The following is a 19475-nucleotide window of genomic DNA, read 5'->3' as shown; positions in this document are numbered from 1 at the left end:
TTTTATAATAGTAACTAGGTTAATAAAAATCTCTTTCTAAGAACTCAATGTAGTTTCACTTATTTCATTTTATTATCCTATCCCTATGACATGGGACAGGGGAGGAATTCTCAATGTGTAAAAGAGGAATTCAAGTACAGGTAGAAGGTTCCATAATGACTCCGCGGCCACACCGTGCAACCTGAGGATCTCAACTCAGGCCTCCCGATGCTCAGCTGAACGCTCTTTCCACACTTCTAAAATAAACTATCAATGTAAGGGATTCATGAATTCAATCACAGAGCCAGTCTAAAAAACAATCCTCCGAGTTCAGTGGCTTTTGTAGTCATTATCTTGTCCCTGGCTCCTCCCAACCGACTAGAGGGGACTAGCTTCTCCAATCCTATACATTATAGCACACTCCGGGAATTGCTAGTATCTGACAATTAGTAACACTTTGCTGAGTTGAACATAAATAATTTTGTTGTACTAGGGTCTGTAATGAGGGCAGTAATCATCAATAATGTGAACACACATCGTTTAGCATTGAACCCATCAGTACAGTCATAAATCAGTAATTCAATCCACTAAACATTTATTAAGCTCTTATTACGTCCAAGTCACTGTATGTATTAGCTGGGGCACAAAGATGAAAAATAACAGAATCTGCCCTAAAGCTGTTTACAGTTACTAAGGGGAACACTAATCAGTGACACAAGGCAGAATATGACGGAGGCAAGTAAGGCAACTCTTCTCGGCTTCTTAGAGCAAGTGGCACCTGAGCCCTTCGGTAACGAGGGAAGCAAATGACTTAAGTCAGAACTGAGGAGGAAGCACACTTCGAGGCATGGAGGATAGTCTATGTGCAGAGGCAGAAAAGAGAAAGCAACACTGGGGAACAATGAATAGTTTAGTCTTGTTGGAATGGAGAACGTAGGAGAGAATGTGGGAAAGGTTGGAAGGCTGGGTGGCAGCCAGATTAGCAGCAGGCTTGTGTTTTCTCTCATAGGTAGAAGGGAGCCATTGAAGGTTTTTGAGCACAGGGAGGACATGATCAGACCTGTGCCTTAGGAAGATGATTTTGCTGGATGTGTGAGGGGCAGATTAGAGGCAGCATAAAAGAGAGAGGGAGGAGAGAGGTGGAGAAGGAGGTAAGAGATATTACAGAGGCACAACTGACAGACTGAAGATTAAGGAAAAGGGAAGAGTCAAAGATAACTCAGATGTTTCAAATCTTGGTGAATGGGAAGATGGTGATGTCATCAGCAAAACTGCAGGGTTAGCAGGAAGGCATACTGAGGGGAAGGGCTGATTTCGGTTTTGAGCAGGAGTCTGAAGTGCCACTGGAGCATCTGGGTAGAAATGTCTAATAGGCAGCTAGAGAAGCAAGACTAAAGCTCAGGGAACCGACGGAGATTGGCATCCAGACTTGGGATACATCTCATAGATGTCATGATCAAAGTCAAGGCAGCAGGTGAGATTTACTGAGAGAGAAGGGCTGAGGACAGAGCTCTGCGGGGACAGAAACCCTTCCTCAGGTGGCAGAAGGAAGGAAAACTAGCATTTATATAGCCATTTTTAAGGTTTGCTAAACACATTACAGAAATTATCTCATTTGATCCTCATAACAACTCTGGGAGATAGGTGCTACTAATGCCCCCATATTCTACAGATGAGGAAACTGAGGTGGAGACAGGTTGGGTGACTTTCTATGGGTTGTACAGATAACAGGTGTTTGAGGCAGGATTCAAACTAAGCCTTCCCGACCCAAAGTCCAATTATCTGTCCACTATAACACGTACATGACTCATCAAAAGAGACTAAGAAGAAACAATCATATAAGTAGGAGGAAAATCAGATGAGTACAACGTCACAGAAACTGAAGGAAGAAGAGAGTTTCTGGACTGAAGGGGGGTGGCCAACTGTCACATGTTGCAGAAAAGGCAAGAAGGGTGAAAACTGAGAAAAAGCTACTGGGTTTAGCAATTAAAAAGTATAAACTACTAATTTTAACATATTTGGAAACCAGTTGAGGTCTGATAGATAACCATCTGCTCCAGAGGCGTCATTGTGCCTAGGACTGGATGTTTTATTCCTTAACTTTATATGCTACTAGCTCATCTCATAGAAGAATATATTTAACCAACCATTATTAGTTCAGAAAAACATAACTGAAATGAGGCAAATTCTAGGGACGATAAAAGCATAAAAAATTAAAACTAATGCATGGCAATCTGGGGCTACTGAAAAGCTGGCCAATCTGCCAAGTCTTTAGTGATTGCTACCTCTAGAGTAGGAACGTCACAGGAGACAGGGTGAAGACAACTATTACACTGCCAAAGGTGGTGTTATCACATTCCACTTCCAATATTTTTAGCATGAAAAATAATTTTGGACTATAGCACAGTATTACTATTATTTTGAGCATTTTACTCTATTCCTCCAAATATGTAATTTTAAAAGATTTGCCACATTATCAAATGTAATTTTTATTCTATTCATTGCCCAACATTTTTTCAAGCATAACATTCTGATAGTTATATTTATTCCACTAAGTGACTGATATGTGTAAAATGATTATTCCTAAACTAACCCTCAATTCCTTACCTTGTTTAGGAAAGTATATAGACAACATTACAATTCTATTACAATTAATTTTTCGTACACTTTGAATTTTGCTGAAAAACAACCCAAAGAAAAAACACAGCCTAAACAAGTGCAACTTCTAATTTTTTTTAAACAAAGATTTAAAAATTTTCTGTCATATGACCACTAGGTAAGAGAACTTGTAGTTCTGTTTTTTGGCAATGCTTAGATAAAATCAAATAAACATAAAATAATCACAAATTTGTATGCATCTTAATTGCTATTAAAATTTTTAAAAAAAGTAATTCATAGCTTCTAATCATTTTACAGAATCAGATTTTATAAGCAACCGCATCCTCCCAAATAAACCAGAGGTAGGATGTATACCACTGGCCAGAGGAGGGGAGACTGGAACCACCCTCCTTACCTTTATGTTACAGGCTCCATGAAAAATGATATGGATGACATGGAGCAACTAGCCATGGGCCAGCTATTAAAAACAATTTAATTCAATAAACATTTATTGTTTATTTAAAAGATCATTCCTTCCTTCTAACCTGTATACCTGGAATACTCATCATACTGCTTTTCAACATAACAATGCCCATTTCAAGTAGGAAAAGAACCAAGAATGTCTGGGCTAAGCTAGCTTAGCTTAATTTGAAAAATCCACATGTTCCCAGTGAATTTCAGACAATCTCTCTATGGCTTATTCAGACTCAGGTATTTCTGAAAAATTAAAAAATCAGGGACTTAAATGAATGTTTCATTTTGAATTGATCTTATATTACCAATAATAGGAAAAGAAGAGAGAAGATTCAACTCCTCCCTCTTCCTAATACCTTTGAAAAGGACTCTCTCTTTCTCTCTCATTTAATTTTATTTAGGGGTAGGGAAATAGGCACTTTTAAAACCAGATTCTTTTTTTCTTTTTTCTTTTGGTAGGGAGGGGAAAGTCCCTGTTGTCCAAGACACATACAAAGACCTTACACGTTTGTTTGGAAGAGCAAGAGTTTTTAGACAGTTTTAATTCATCTATGTCTGCTTACTGTGTAATAATAACCATTCTCCATTACAATTCAACTCAAATAGTAAGCAACAAATCAGTGATGAACCTTAGAGGCAATTATAAATTACATCATATGGTTTTGTTTAAGAGTTAACCAAGAAAATGTGTTAAGAAATATCCTACTGTTCATAAATAATACCTTTGGACCCATTTATTCTAAATGTAATGGTTTCATTTTATGCATTACATTTTAAATTATGAGGAAGAAAGATCCTGAATCAACTGTCAGTAATCCTTACAGTGATTTCAGAGGTACTTAGGGGAATTTTGGCTATAACTATATTAGGATTTTTTTTAGAAGGTCTCCAAGAAAGGGCCATGCCAAAATGATGAAGTCTTTCAAACTGAGAAGTACTACTGAAATGTTGATAACTAGAATATGATATTTTACCAGTTAATCCCACAATTCTAATACCATAACCAATAAAATAATTCAGTAAGGCAGTCACCATACCTATGGAAGTTCAAAATATATGCTATTCAAAGACTTTGTACATATTTTCTTTTTAGGCATGCCATTTAAATTCCACTACATTAAACAGGCACTGTTTTAAATGAGCCCCTTTAAACACTACTATTTTTTAATGCCATTTTTATTTTGGTATTACTCCCTGAAAAAAAAGTTAAAATATTTCCTCAATTAAATTTTTAAAAATCTTACTAGTTATAAATCACTAAAAAAACTAATTATACATCATTAATTGGAAAAAAACTTTAAAAATGTGAATTTCAGAAAACAAGTTATTTTCCTGAATGGAAAGTGAAATCAATTCTCTATAATGGAAGGATTCAAGGTGTCTAAGATATTGGGAGAAAGAGCAGCCAGAGTAGAATAAAAAAATGTCTATGACGAAGTAGACACATCCTCAGTAACAGAGATGAGACATTTTTGTATGTATGTAACATACATATATGATATCTCTCAATGTGTGATGTATTAAGATGAACTATATCAATATACATACATATTAAATACATATGTAATAAAAGCTTCTGCTTTGGAGAAAGGAACATATCAGTCTCAAAGTTTGAAGAATGCAACTGTCTCAACCAGAAAATTAGTTCCATAGAATGACTTTCCTTTTGTCATCTTCACTCTCCCTCCTCCAAAGCATCTCAACATGCTGTCACACTTTCAATGCTAATACAAGTTGACATGACTTCCATTAATTAAGTTTTCAGCCTACCTAAATGAGAAGGGAAGAGATAAGTGTGAAGTGCCCCTGGGACTTCTAAAGGCCCTCCAGAAAGTTCTGCTCGATGGCCTACAAAGCTTTACAGAAGTCAGAAGCCCTTTAGCTTGGATCACCAAGAGGAGCTAAGCTGTGTTCACTGGTACAAAGGACTAGACAAAGGGAGGAAAAAAGGAAAAAGGAAAAGAAAAGGGAATAGCTTAAGAAAAAAAGTGAAAGAAGGGTAAGAAGCTGTAAAGAAAGAGCACCATCAAGAATAGAGACAGAACTCAATGACAACTGTGTCACCAAATGCTCTCCCCCTGCTTTTCAGTGTTCCATGGACTGATGCCACTTTGTAAGAAACATTATTTAAGCATCTACTATTATAACAGTCTATACAAACTAATGAAATCCTACCTAGCAAATACTGGGAAAAATTAGAATAGCTTTAATTTCACTGGAGAGTTTAGAAATCTTTTGGTATTTTATTGCTTGATAGAAAGTATATGTGAGAAAGTCTTTTTCTGTTCATTTACTTTTTAGTCCTCTTCCCTAAACTAGTTATCATAGACAAATTTCTAAATGCAATATATTTCCTACAGTACTCATCTTGATCTAAAACAGTAGGTAGCCAAAGGGCAAACACTAATTTTCAATGAGTAAGTCATATGAATGGAATCGAACATTCATATAAAGGTAGCTAGTATGATTTAGAAGTGCTTTAATGTTTTCTTGTGCAACTGAAATACTAAAAGAAATGACATTATTTTGAAGTCTTTTTCAGATTATACACTGAATTAAGAAGGATAGAGAATGGCACTTATGTTGAGATTGTCATTCTTAATTTTCAGCTATTGGCTGATTTCAAAATCACCAGATCTGAATTTAATGAGTGACAACGTAGTTAGGATAACAGATTGGTTCTGGCTTTTGTGCTAGCATTGAAGTAGTTATGGTAATTTATTTCGATAAGACTCTCAGGACTGTCTTTTCCACCTTTAATTCCCTCTGAATTACAGTAAAAATCAAAGACATTTTCCATATTAGAAAAGGAACATCATCACCACACTTTACTCCTCTCCCTGGAACATCATAAATAGAATAGCCCTCATGGCAAGAGGATTCTTTTGGGGTAAAGAATTTATTTTAAAACTCCTGCAAAGGTTATGAGAAGATAGATGAACAAGGAAAGAAATTACACTGGACACAATGACAAGGTCATTTTTGAAAGATGTGTCACTAGAGGTTAAATGTAATTTGAAAAAATAAAGTATCTGTAATTTCTTTTAAAAAAATTCTAAGGAAAAAAAATTCTAAAAGTCCTCACGTAATCTGTGAGGGTTTCTTTTGAGGTGAATTTGCAACTGAGGTGAACTTCATATAAGCAAAGACTTCCTCTCTATACAAAGAAATTCAATAATATAAACAAATATATTTCATCAAAAAAAGAGACAGGTCTCCTGTGCGTCCTCTTCCTGGCTCATACTACCCTTCCCTCCTGCCCCCCATGTATATTAACATATCTTCCATGGAAAACCAAAATTAAAACATTTTACTTATAAAATAGAAAATTTCATTTCCCAATATATTTGTCAATATCCCTCTGTACATACATTACAGGAACGCCTTTGGTCGATGACTTTGCTTACCATCCCTATTATCTGTAGAAAGCAGTTAAGTCTACTGCTTAGGGAAGTAAAGGCAATCCAGAGCTTTCCATGTCATAATAAAAAGAAACTTTTATAGAAATTTAATTTGGAGTATAAAAATAAGACTATTCAATTCCAGTGTCTTCCCAATTTGCATGAACTCAGTTTGGTTCAATTACAAGAAGGTAACCATGATTCCATCTTTCAGTTTCAAACAAGCAGATGTACTATTAACTTTAGTCCATAATGGACATCATGTATGGCTAACAAAAGCTATATGAGAAATATTCACTATACAAAAACAACATTCAGATTGAGCAAATTTGTAAACTAAACAAACTCAGGACAAAATAAAGTCTGGAAAATTGGATATACATTATTAGGTTATTTTATCACAATCTTTGTTAAGTTCCTATGTGTGTTAAAAATGTTTTTCACATTGACAAATCCAATGCTAGCAATGATTTTTCACCAGGAAACTGATTCTCATTCTTTAAAAAAAATGAATCTGTTCTTTGGTGGCGCATTTTTAAAAAAAATTCCACTGAGTTCAACAAACTCAAAACTATGTTAAGTTCATCTTACTTTTATGTGTCCTGCCCTGTACACCTCCCTTTCCCACTCAATTTTTTTCAGTGAACAGGAAACGCACCATATCCCCCTGCCTGGATGGGCGTTTTTGGAGAAGCACAAGCATACAGACTAAAATCCTCCGTTTGGAAGCCAGCCCGATTCAGTGAGGGTTCAGATGCACTGCGGTGAATTTTTGGCAATGAGCGGGCCAGAAGTTCAATGGAGGCAAGGATCTGAAACAACAAGCAATTAAGGACTAAAAACTTTCCATACTGGAAATCTCTAAAGGCACTGTCAAGCAACATAACATTCAACAGGGAATACAGAATTCTTCTAGGAATAAGTGAGTCAAGTTAAGTAGGAATTTCTAAAATTTGCTGTAATATTTTCCCCTTTACTCTTTTCAATACTTCCTTAATTTCCTTAAAATAATTTGAGAAAGTACCATTTTCCCTTATCTTCCCCCCTCCCCGCATCCCCACCTGCAAATATTTAAATTGAACAGAAAACTGGTTAACAGGGCCACTTTCAGCTGACCTGTACAAGTTTGCCAAAGGGGATTGATTAGCAGACCTTAGAAATGTTTATGTCCCACAGAATCATAAGGAAATCACCCTATGAAGAAATTTAGTGATGGTGGATTTCCTGCATAATTATAAGTAATAACTGACATTTACATAGCACTCCAAATACATGACTTCATTTGATCCTCTTAATAATCCTATGAGAGACACACTGTAGAACCAGTACTGTACCCACAGTGTTCCCAGGCCAATTTTGCTGATCAGTGAGTCTCAGAGAGGTTAAGTGATTTGTCCAGAGTCATACAGCTAGCATGTGTCTGTAGTCAGAAATGAGCCTAGGTCTTCCTCAGTCCAATCCAGCGCCCTCTTCATACCCAACACTTCTCAGACGGTCAAACTTTCAGCAACCTCAACATGTACAATAGAGGAGGAATCCTGAAGTCAGCAAAATCTCTGAACAGCTAAAAAGAAGCATTCTAAAACCTATGTTACAAAGTCTATATAATTTAGTCACTTAGAATCAAGTGGCTCTTATTTTACACACAATTTTCAGAAGCTTAATTATTGGGTCTCCTAGCCCACAGCAGATGAAAAAGAAGCCATTTAGAAGGGGAAGGGCGGGAGGAGGCTGCTAGGGGAGGCACCGTAACAGCAATGAGACGTAGACAACTAATAACAGGACAGAAGAGAATACACAGAAACCTACCCCAAAAAGCCAGCAAAATGGCAACACTGAATACAAGGGTAAAGAGCTGCACACAACAAAAAACCTCAACATGCCTATTACGTTATTACAGCACAAGACAGTAGTTGATGAACATAATGAAGGGACGGGGACAAGCATTTATACAGTGCCTACTACATGCCAGGCACTGTGCTAAATGTTTCACAAATGTTATCTTGTGTGATCCTTGCAACAACTAGGTGAGGTAAACATTATCATCATTCCCATTTTCAATATGAAGAAACTGAGGTAGATGACTTGCCCAAGGTCACACCACTGTGTGAGTGTCTGAGGACAAATCTAAACCTAGGTCTTCCTGACTCCAGCTTCCTGGCTTAAGTTAAGTCTAATGATGACAATGAATTAAATTATGTTTAGTAAAATTTATTTAAGAAGATGAGGGAGTATGTAATATAATTTTTCTTTTTAACTGCAAATTTAATCACCAAATCTTTCAATGTATAAAGAATGACAAGAGAATGACAGTATGAACTCATGAGCTTACTTAGTTTCTCTTTTAAAGTGCATATTAAATCGAACAATGTAGTAAGAAAACGCCGTATTTGTGTCCCTTCTGAACTTTTTGTTTTCTTCTGTGCATTTCTTAATGTTTCATTGATGCTCTTACTTATTTAATATGTTTTATAAAGGTTTCCATAAAAAGGATTTTTTTAGAGGTTTTAGAATGTGAAGGAGTAAGTTTCACTTAGATAAAAAAATGTCCTTATGTAGTTATTTCAGATCCAGTAACACATCATTAGATATCTCTACCAAGATATTAAGCTAAATTAAAAAATGGGCCCAGGAGCCTATGCTCATTTATGATTCTTCTGTTTTTGTCTTTGTATTTCTGGGGTTCAAATGAATGCCTCAGACACAGGAAGCTTTTAATAAATGCTTGCTTAATTGAATGTAAATCAACAAACAAATTATATGCCTTAGTACATGAAGAAGCATATAGCACAGGATGCCAGCCAAATTACTTTTAGCAGTGATCTTTCAGTTTGGCTGTTATAAACTTAATACACACACACATGCACACACATATATGTGCATGTACATCACATCTATCTACTCACCATATACACATACACACATGAAGTCCAGCATCACCTGCTTTCTGGATATCTTCAACTAGAGGTCTCATAGCCATTTCAAACTAAACACGTCTGAAACAAAATTCATTCTCTCTTTCCCCTCCTTGAAAGCAAGCTCTCTTCTTAATTTCTCTGTTACTGCCGAGGGCATCACCTTTTTCCCAGTCACTCAGAAACTGTGTCATCTCATGCCTCACTGAACTCACCCAACATGTCCAATCTGTTGACAAGCCTTGTTGTTTCTACCTTTACAACATCTCTTGCATGTTTCATCTTCTCTCCACTCATGGAGCTATCCACCAGGGAAGTCCCTCACTACCTCACACCTGGACTTGTTTGCACAGAGGGGTTTGTACGCTGTCTTCCCCATCAAACTGAGCTCCCTGAAAGAAGGGACTGTTTTTTGCCCTTTTTTGTACCTACAAGTGCTTAGCCCAGAGCCAGGCACTAAATAAATGCTTGTTGACTGACTATAGAAATAGCTTACTGGTTTCTGTCTCTCCTCACTACAATTCTTCTTTCACTTATCACTCCTTAACACCTCTAGGATAAAATATAAAATCCAGTACTTGTCTTTTAAACTCCTTTACATCTTTCCAGTCTCCTTGAAGTTTACTCCCCTTCACAGACTTCACACTCAAGTATTTTGTATTTTTGTTGACCATCGGACTGCATTTCCATTGGCTGCCCCTCATGTGTGGAATGCTCCTTCTCCTCATCTCGACCTCCTTAATTGCTTGGCTTGCTCACAGACAATCTTCTGCACGAGGCCGTTCTTGGTGCTTCCAACTACCAGTGTCTTCCCTTCGAGATTACCTTTTGTTTATACTGTATATGTACAAAAGTCATGTACATCATTATCTGCATGCTGTCTCCTTCATTAAGATGCCAGAACTGAGTTTTTGGATTTTTTGGTATCCCTAGAATTTAGCATAGTGCCTGGCAAGTGGAAGCGCTAAATAAATGTTGGTTGACCAACTAGCTGACCACAAAAAGCAACGGAAAGCAATTTAGAATTTTTTAAAAATGAGACTCCTTTTGGCCAGCTGCTTCCCTTTTCTCTCTCCATAGGTAGAAATGCCATTTAAGAAAACGGACTCTGTGTTATAGAAAAGTTGATATTTATGCGTGTGTGCATGTGTGTGTGTGCACATGTGTGTGTATGTGTGTATCAACCTTTCTATTATATACATATATATTATAATTTGTGAAAGATAAAATTGAGCCTTTCAGATAATTTTCTATGTGAACTCCAAATGTCTAAGGATATCACTCTTTACCTTGAGAAAAATCTTAATGTTTGACATTACTAAAAGCTGAGGAGGAACACAGAAATATTATATACATCACAATGCTAGTCCAGATTCCTTCAGTCAACACAAAGTCTTTCTTACCTGGGGAAAAAGTGGCCTCTCATCTCTCTTCTTCTTCAGGCACTCTGCCATTAACCTCTTCATGGCTTTTGGACAATTACTCCGCACCTTACTGAGATCTGGAGACAGGTATCCTCGCCCCACCATAAAAATTATCTGGGGTAGGAGGGGAAATTCACAAAATCATATAGCTTGTAGATAAAAGTTTAAACAAACTTGAATACTGATAGGTGAAGAAAGTCCAGTTACCTACCAGTCAGTTTATATCTCCAAAGATGTGTATCATCTCTGGCAGCTATTATAGTAGGTGATGCTGTCTCAAGATCTTGAAGCTTTTAAAAAAGACTTTTTAATCAAACAATTACCTGAATGCCCAAAGCACTGTAGGGGCTTCATGTGATTGTAACCCACAGTCTTTACTCTCAAAGGGTTTATGATGTAGCTGCCCTGTAAGTTATCATCATACTTCATTTGAGGTAGATGTGGGAGGAGCCTCTCTTCTGGTCCCTACGATGACTGCTTAAGCTCTACATCCCATTTGAAGATCAAGATGTAAAAAGAGTCTAGGTACTCTCCTCTAATGGGGCAAAGGAAGAGAATTTGTGGCCACTGCTAGGATGGATCATCTTTAGATACTATTGGTCAGTAACTGTTTTTCTTTAAAGACAGAAGATAAAGTCCTTAACAGCTACTACAATGATTAAGAGACTAATGAAAGGTCTCACAAGGTCAAGATAAAAACAGCCACTGGAGAACTATGAGAACCAATTGAGATTCTCAGGGAGAGGCAAGGACCAAGCAATACTGATTTATGTAAGTACTAGGAGATAACTCTACATATTTAAACAGGGGAACAACCCTAATGTTGTTACCATAGCTTAATTGTCCCTGAATTTCAGAGAACAGGTTTAAAAAGACCAGCTTTTTCACAGAAGAAGGGATACAATCTATTTATTAAATAGGACAATTCTTTGGATGGTGCATGGCCCAACAGATTATTGGCCAAAGACAAAAATCTAGCAGTAAAGACTAATGCCTGCTTCTCACACAACCTCCCCATATGTATGTGTGTATGTATGTGTACATGTATGGACTGCCTTACCTTTACAGCATGGAAATCAAGCTTTCAATATTGAGGAAATAATGATATTCAGGGTGACAAAAAGGATTATTATGCTGCAGTTGATTTAAAAGTTAGATACTAATTTGAAGAGGAACCTAAGGCAGTGATTGAAAAAGCTCTGTTTTCCAAAAATCTAACAGAGTTAAAATCAAATATAAGACTGATAGGACTTCTAATTTGAGAAATCCTTTACATAAGGGAGAAATTAACCATAATCAATCAGTGGGCTCCTTTTCCAATATGGAATGATAGAACGGCAGTGACACACATCTTAACAAACTGATCTGTGAATTCAGACTGGAGTTTTGGAAGTATAGAGAACACTATATATATAAAACACAAAATACAGTAACATGATCAAAGGAGGAGAGGGAAATATTTGAATACCCTGAAGTCTGGTTAGGTCCTGTGCATCATCTATTCCAATGTGCTTCTTAAAAACAGAGTAAAGTTCAATTTGGGGGAAAGTGGCTTGGCCTTTGGATCCCCTGCCTTTGTTGGTACCATCTTCTGTTTTCATCCAGGTATGGATTTATGGCTCATTACACTGAAAATTTCTGCCACTTGTCTCAGATGCAGAGATAGCTCTTGAGAGCCTCTATCAAGAGGGAAAAGAAGTGGGTATCTTCCTTTCTAGTTGTCTTCTAACCATGCAATAGGAGATGTAGCCCCTTTATTTGCTAGGGTCACTCTGATAGTCTTTAATACAAGTCTGAGTGTTACCAGATTAGAAATGGGAAGGGAAGAAAGGAAATAAGCATTCATATATAGTGCCAACTATGTGCCTGCCAGGAATGGTTCGAAGAGCTTTTTCACAAAAATTATTTCATTTGATCCTCCCAACAACCCTGGGATGTAGGTGCTATTATTATCTATTTTGTACAGTTGAGGAAACTGAGACAAAGAGAAGTTAAGTGACTTGTCCAAGGTCACGCTGCTCGTTAGTGTCTGAGGCCAAATGTGAACTCAGTTCTTCTTGTGCTCTGTCTACTACTCCACCAGCTGTCCAGATTTAAAAAGTTGAGGTCAAGTCTTACCCTGGTAGAATGGTGTCTCCTAAACTAGGAGGGAGTCATTTACAGATACCTCTATTTTTATGAACCTATGGAAAGAATGCTCAACTTGGAAGTCCAAAGGCCTGGGTTCAAATTCTGTCTCCACCATAAATCAACTGTGATTATGGACATAACCCTATGTGCACTCTGAACATGCCACAGGATGGGTTCATTTTTCTAAAACTCCATTTCTTCAAGTGTAAACTGGAAACGATAATCCATGTACTAACTAACCTCACAGAGTTGTGAGGACTAAATGAGATAATATATATGAAATGCTTTATAATTATAAAAATATATAAATGTCTGAAACTATTATGAAATACTTGTTTCTTGGATGGTTAAATGGTAACAGGAAAGAGCAAGGGAAAGAATGAAGGCTTTTGACTTTGTTTTATTATTTCTGGATGTCTCATGGATCTTACATTTGGTGAATTGTACTTTTCAATGAATCATTCTTTTTGTTGTTTTGTATCTCTTTTTCCAAGCAGCTAATTCTCTTTTCATCTTTCTTCTCTAATTCTTGCTTCTGTTCTCATTTTTTTCACTACTACTCTCATATGATTTGAAAAAAAAATCAGCTTTTAAAAAAAATTCTTGTTTTTAACTCCTCTAGTAATTCTTGTTGGATTTGTGTACAAGCTGTATTTTTCATTGAGGCTTTGCTTGTAGATGTTTTTGAGTCATTCTCCTCTTCTGTGTTTATTTCCTGAGCTTCCCTGTCATTATAGTAGCTCTTTATGGTTGGATTCTTTTTCTGTTTGCTCATTCTTCCAAGTCTACTTCTTGACTTTGGACATGTTAGCGCTAGGCTCTATCCACTTCTGGAGGAAACATTTGGCCTGAGCTTCTGTCCTTTCATATCCTTCTACTGCTTTCACAGCTCAATCCAGGGGCCTTTAAAGTTTTTAATGCTCCCAAAATGTGTGAAACAGGGAGAGGTCTGTTCACTGCCTTCCTTATTTTAGTTCTACAAGTTCCTTAATCAGGTTTGGATCTTTTGGCTTGTGTGACTGATAGCATACTGCAAGTTCAGAGTGACTGAATTGGCTCCCCCTCGGTGTGGCACTCCTGCCTTGGATGTTCTACTGTAGGCTTATGTTCTGGACTCAAAGCTAGAACCCAGTCACTACAGGACCACACAGCTACATTTCCAGAACTTGGTCACTGCTTATTATACAGTTGGGGCCCATGGTTATGACTGCTCCTCTTTGCTCTGGATCTATGTGACTCAGAACTAGGTAGTGGCTGCCAGAGCTGCCAGATGGCACTCATATTTGCATCCAGTGCTAGTACAGGGATCCCCTGGGATCTTTTTCTGCCTTGGTGTTGTCTTGACCCTCCTCCACTCCCTGTGAGCTGGAATCCTCTGCACTTGTCCTCAGTGTCCACAGACCTCTCTCTCTCCCTCTGTCTTCCTAAGCTGGAAAAATGATTCACTGACTGTTTCTTGGCTTTTCTGACCCAAATGTGATCTGGTACATTTTCTATTTGTGCAGAAGAGATAGTGAGGAGATAGGCTCAACTGCTTCCCCTTCCTCTACCATCCTGACTAAATCTCAGAAAAGGAAGGAAGGAAACAAGCATTTATTAACCACCTACTATGTGCCAGCACTTCGCTAAGTGCTTTACAAATATTATCTCATTTGATCCTCACAACAACCCTGTGTGGAAGATACTATTATGACCTCCATTTTGCAGCTGAGGAAACCGAGGCTGAAATGACTTGCTCAGGGTCACAAAACAAGTAAGTATTTGAGGCTAGATTTTAACTCAGGGCTTACTGATTCCAATCTACTGAGCCATTAAGCTGCCTCTGAAAGTAGAATCTCACTAAAAAGAGCTCTCATGATGTCTCACTATGATATCAACTGGATGGGGGTAATTTAAAGCCCACATACACAATGAATTGCACATAGTAGCCACTTGAATAAAGACATTTGAGAAAGGAGAAAAGGTTAATGTTGTATAGACGGCAGAAGTTTTGGTGGGAACATGGGGAGGAGGTAGCTGTAGGGTGGTCAAATTTTTTAAAACAAAAACAAACAAATCCTAAGCATGCCCTTTTATCTCCAAGTAACTGTATGGTTAAAAAGATACTTTACCACCAAAAGTAAAAACCAGAGAATAATTCTTGCTAGGTAGGACCTGCAGATTTCCTTGCAGGAAATCACATTCCAAATGGATGGGATCCTTTACCACCTGTGACATCTTCTCTTGCAACAGGAATTTTAAAACCAATTTAGAAGAGGGGAGGATAGAAAAAGAGATAAAGCAATGATGGGGGCAACAGTCAATGTACCTGGATTGTAAATAAAGGTATTGTCATGTCCCAGTCTAACATAATGCAGTACTACTCAAGAGAAAGTGGGAAAAGGGCATGTGGACACAATGAAAGAAGAGAAAACATCCTGGAGTAGGGACGAGGTCCAGGGAGACAAGGTACTTGTTTTTAGGAAAGATGGTTCCCTTTTTATAATCAACAGAGGGAAACTACAACTCTGATGTGGAGGAGGAATACTGAAGAATGAATCTTGCCTTCCCTTGGGGAGACCCAGTTGTGATCTTGCCAGGAGGAAGGAGGCTATTCCTAAAAGCAAGGGAAGAATGACCAGTTAGGGATTAGAAACGGGCAGTAAAGACTCACCCCAGCTTCCTCCTTACAAAGTTTAGGATGGGCATTAAGGGAGAGACGTTTCCTCTCATTCCCATCTATTAACCTCAGCTCCAACTGAAAAAATGACCTTAGGGTTGAAGCCTGATACCCTTCCACATCAAATCATATATGCTCATGGGGATAAGAATATTCCCTGATCTCCAAGATAGTGAGAAATCACCACTTACAGCAAGATTACTCAAGGATAACTTTTTTCCCACACTGTAGAGTTCTCCTCAAGTGATCACTGGATTTTTTTAAAAAGACACTTGAGCCCATGAATCTACGCTAATTTGTATTATGAACATAAATGAATAAACGTTACACTGGAAGCCCTAGCAATTTCTCCAGAAATACAACAGGGAGATATAAAGAGAATATGTCATAGGGTGTTGTATTATCAAGTCAAATAGGAAGATTAAAAAATGGGATAACATAAGGATGTACACCACAATTTTGTTAGTGGACCTCTCTTTTTTTTAAACTCAAACTAACAAAATGATAGCATGCTTGCAATGGCCTAAATCTGTGTTAAATATGTAATAAACAACAACTCATTTGTTTTTTCATTCTTATTTTTGATATACCTCACCTATCAATTACATTTGCTTTAAAACATTAAGTACCCATGTCATCTGACTTAAAACCCCAAACCAAGGTCAGAGAATTTAGTAGAATATAGTATAGAATATAGTAGAATAGGCTAACAGCCTAAAATTAATACTGCATTAAACTGGACAGGAGTATACCCATTTTAAAATTTAAAATACTGACTTAAGATCCATGTAAAGCTATCTGTTGATTCAGTAAGAAACTTAATGTGAAGCATATCAATAAATACAGAAGTGAAAACACAATAATAATAAATATCTATCATATACAGCACAGGGGTTATACTTCCTAGGGAGTCTCAGCTACTAATAGATACCACAAATTAAAACACTGAGAAATAGAAACATGAATAGTTAAAAAAAAACCCCAACAGCCAATATCACACATTACTTGAATAGCTTCCACTAAAATGCCTTGACAGACATAATAATCTATACTGGAAAATGTAATGAACAACAAAACTAGGATGTTGGGATGGAAGACAGATAAAACTGAAAAAGTCAAAACACAAACCCTTATACTCTGGGTATAAGATGAAGGTGAGGGATTATTCTCTTGTGGCAGGCTTAGGTATTTAACGATTTTTCTTCATAGTTACATAACATTTGTAGGTAAGGGGTAACTGCTGAAATCTTGAGCTACGGTGCTGTAATGTGAGGCAGTTTTTATTAATGTTAACTTATTTTCTCTATCCTCTAAGTTTAATTCAGTTTCAGTCTACTAAGAAACAGATCTGTAACAAATTCATTTTTTGGTTTTTTTGGGGGGGGAGAGAGAAGGGAGAAGTTATATATTAAGGTGATAAGAAACAAGAGAAGAAGAAGCAAAAGATGGGAATTAGTGGTATAGGGAAATCTGACATTTGTAGCATCCTAACTAGAGAAGAATGACATGTTTTTTTCCTACGTTCTCAACTTCTAAAAAACGAAAGTGCCTATGAAGAAGCATCAAATCATTCAAGAAAATCATGCATAAAGGAATTACTACAATCAATATATTTTCATTATATAAGATCTGCAACAGAGTTGGAAAGACATTAAAGCCTAGATGGTAAGAGTGTAGAGCTGATTTTTTTTTAAAAAACATTTCAATGGATAGGAGATTTCAAGAATGCCAATTTTTTTTTTAGGTTCTGTCTGAGTGTAGTATTTCACTAGGGCTTCTTAGAAGTGGGTGGTTTTGAATATCAATTCAAATTTATCAATTATTTGTTAATTTATCAAATATTTTAATTTTGTTCAATGAAAGACAATAAACAGTGATACTAATGTCCAAATTTCACATAACCTCCAAAAACAGGTGGAAAAAAGTGCTAGAAGATCATTTCATGTACTTAAATATTCTATGTGTTTCATGTACTTAAATATTCTATGTGCAGAATCTTTTCATTACAACCTATATGAATCTTTCTATAAACAGTAAAACAAACCCCAAATTACACTGACAATTTACCTGGTCCCTGTTGTTGATGTTTGAGTAAGGTAATTGTCCCGTCATCAACTCATACAGAACAATCCCAAACGCATATACATCTGATTGAAAGCTATATGGGTTTTTATCTTGCATTCTAATGACCTCTGGTGCCTGTGAGAACATAAAAAGAAAAAAGAAATAGTTTATCCTTCACTTCATTGTCTTCTCATATACCTTCCAGCAAGATTAGACCCTGTAAAAACAAACAGTACTTGACTCCCATGGTATAAACATAATAATCACTTCTTTAGTAGCCTAAGCAATGAGAAAAATAAATTGGAAAAGAGGAAAGAGAACTAAGAAATACTGGGAAGGGTTGTAAAAAACTTGATTCAGAGTTTGTTGGCTTATTTTCACAATATGGCAAATGTATAAACAGGGTCGATTTCATTTGGGATATCAATGCAACTCTTTCACGATCTTCAACTGCTCCCAGAAACCAAAACCTTTCTTTGAAAAGTCACTATGGGGGGGGGGCGGGGGGCAGCTAAGTGGCACAGTGGATAGAGCACCGGCCCTGAAGTCAGGAGGACCTGAGTTCAAATCCAGCCTCAGACCAAACACTTAACACTAGCTGTGTGACCCTGGGCAAGTCTCTTAACTCCATCTGCCTAAAAAGAAAAAAAAAGTCATTATTGTCCTGGTGCCACTGTTATGTGTGAATCCTAGAACATTACAATCTCCAAGGAATCAAAATTCTAGGTGACCTAGAGGGCAATGGAGAGATCTCATAGAGCAGGCTTGAATGAGTGGCAGCTTATGATTCGCGTACAACAATCCCCCAAGTGGAGAGTGAGAAGAGCCCTTAGAAACCACTTATTTTCACATAGACTTGACCGAAGGTTTCTTCTACAAAATCCTCAACAAGCAGTATAATTCAGCCTTTCCTTGAAGACCTCTTAAGAACTCATTATTTCCAAGGTAGTCAATTCCACTTTGGAAAATTTTCTTTGTATCCAACCTAATTCTGGCTTTCTGTTACTTTTCTCCATTGTTCCTAATTCTGTCTCTGGGACCAAGCAAAGCAAGTGTAATCCCTCTTCCACACAACATCTCTTTAAATGAGGGGCTCTTAACCGTTTGTGTATGACATGAACTTCCATGGCAGTCTGGTAAAGCCTATGGACCTTCCCAGAACAAGCTTTTAAATGTATGAAAAGTATGCAATTACAAAGGAAGCAAAATATATTGAAACAGCTACAAAAATATTTTAAAAGTTCACCCTAGGTTAAGGACCCCAACTTTAAAGCCCTAAAGATGGTTGTCATGTTTACTGAGTAGTCTCTTCTTCAGGTTATATGCTGCTAGTTCCTTAAGCCCATTTGCATCATCCCTAAAACATGCAATGCCCAGAACTCAGCACAGTGTCTTAGATGTGGTCTAAACAGGGCAAAGTACAGGGACCTCCCTCTTCTCTGAAACTATGCCAACCCAACAGCTCATTTTGCTTCTCTGCTTATCATGTCATGCTGCTGACTCACTGAACTTGTAAGCCAGCTACAAAAACTGAGACCTTTTCAACAGAGATTATACTTTAACTATGCCTATATCAACTTGTATTTGTAAATTTGATCCTTGGTAGCCGAATGTAGAATTATAGATTTGTCCCTATCAAATCTAATCTTTCTAAATTTGGCTTATTATTTAAGCCTGTTAAGATCTTTCTGGATCGGGAATGTGTTTAATAGCCCTACAAGCTTCATGTAATTTGTGAACTGGATAGGCATACCGTCTATGGCTTCATGCAAGTTAATGATAAAAATGCTGAAACAGCAAGGAGCCACAGACAGACCCCTGGGGCACTCCA

At 37.2% G+C, this 19475-nt stretch overlaps 1 protein-coding gene across 6 annotated transcripts in view; it reads right to left on the bottom strand.

Moving 5' to 3' along the window:
- Positions 1-19475, bottom strand: part of BRAF (B-Raf proto-oncogene, serine/threonine kinase) — a 162350-nt gene that overhangs the window by 8312 nt on the left and 134563 nt on the right. For 3 of the 6 annotated variants that reach the window (XM_020998143.2, XM_078153339.1, XM_020998145.2), the window contains 3 exons: positions 17648-17779; positions 10771-10905; positions 7111-7264 (listed from right to left, as the gene is read on the bottom strand). In XM_020998143.2, the coding sequence (XP_020853802.1) occupies positions 7111-7264; positions 10771-10905; positions 17648-17779 (421 nt within the window). Of the gene's footprint in view, positions 1-48; positions 7265-10770; positions 10906-14880; positions 15518-17647; positions 17780-19475 lie in introns of those variants that run through there. The other 3 variants (XM_078153346.1, XM_078153351.1, XM_078153341.1) reach the window with 3 other exon arrangements.

The sequence above is a fragment of the Phascolarctos cinereus genome, unplaced genomic scaffold (assembly GCF_003287225.1).
Source record: "Phascolarctos cinereus isolate Bilbo 61053 unplaced genomic scaffold, phaCin_HiC Scaffold_1;HRSCAF=81, whole genome shotgun sequence".
Classification (NCBI taxonomy): Eukaryota; Metazoa; Chordata; class Mammalia; order Diprotodontia; family Phascolarctidae; genus Phascolarctos; species Phascolarctos cinereus.
The sequence above is the reverse complement of the archived record's forward strand: the minus strand, read 5'-3'. Positions and strand labels throughout refer to the sequence as shown.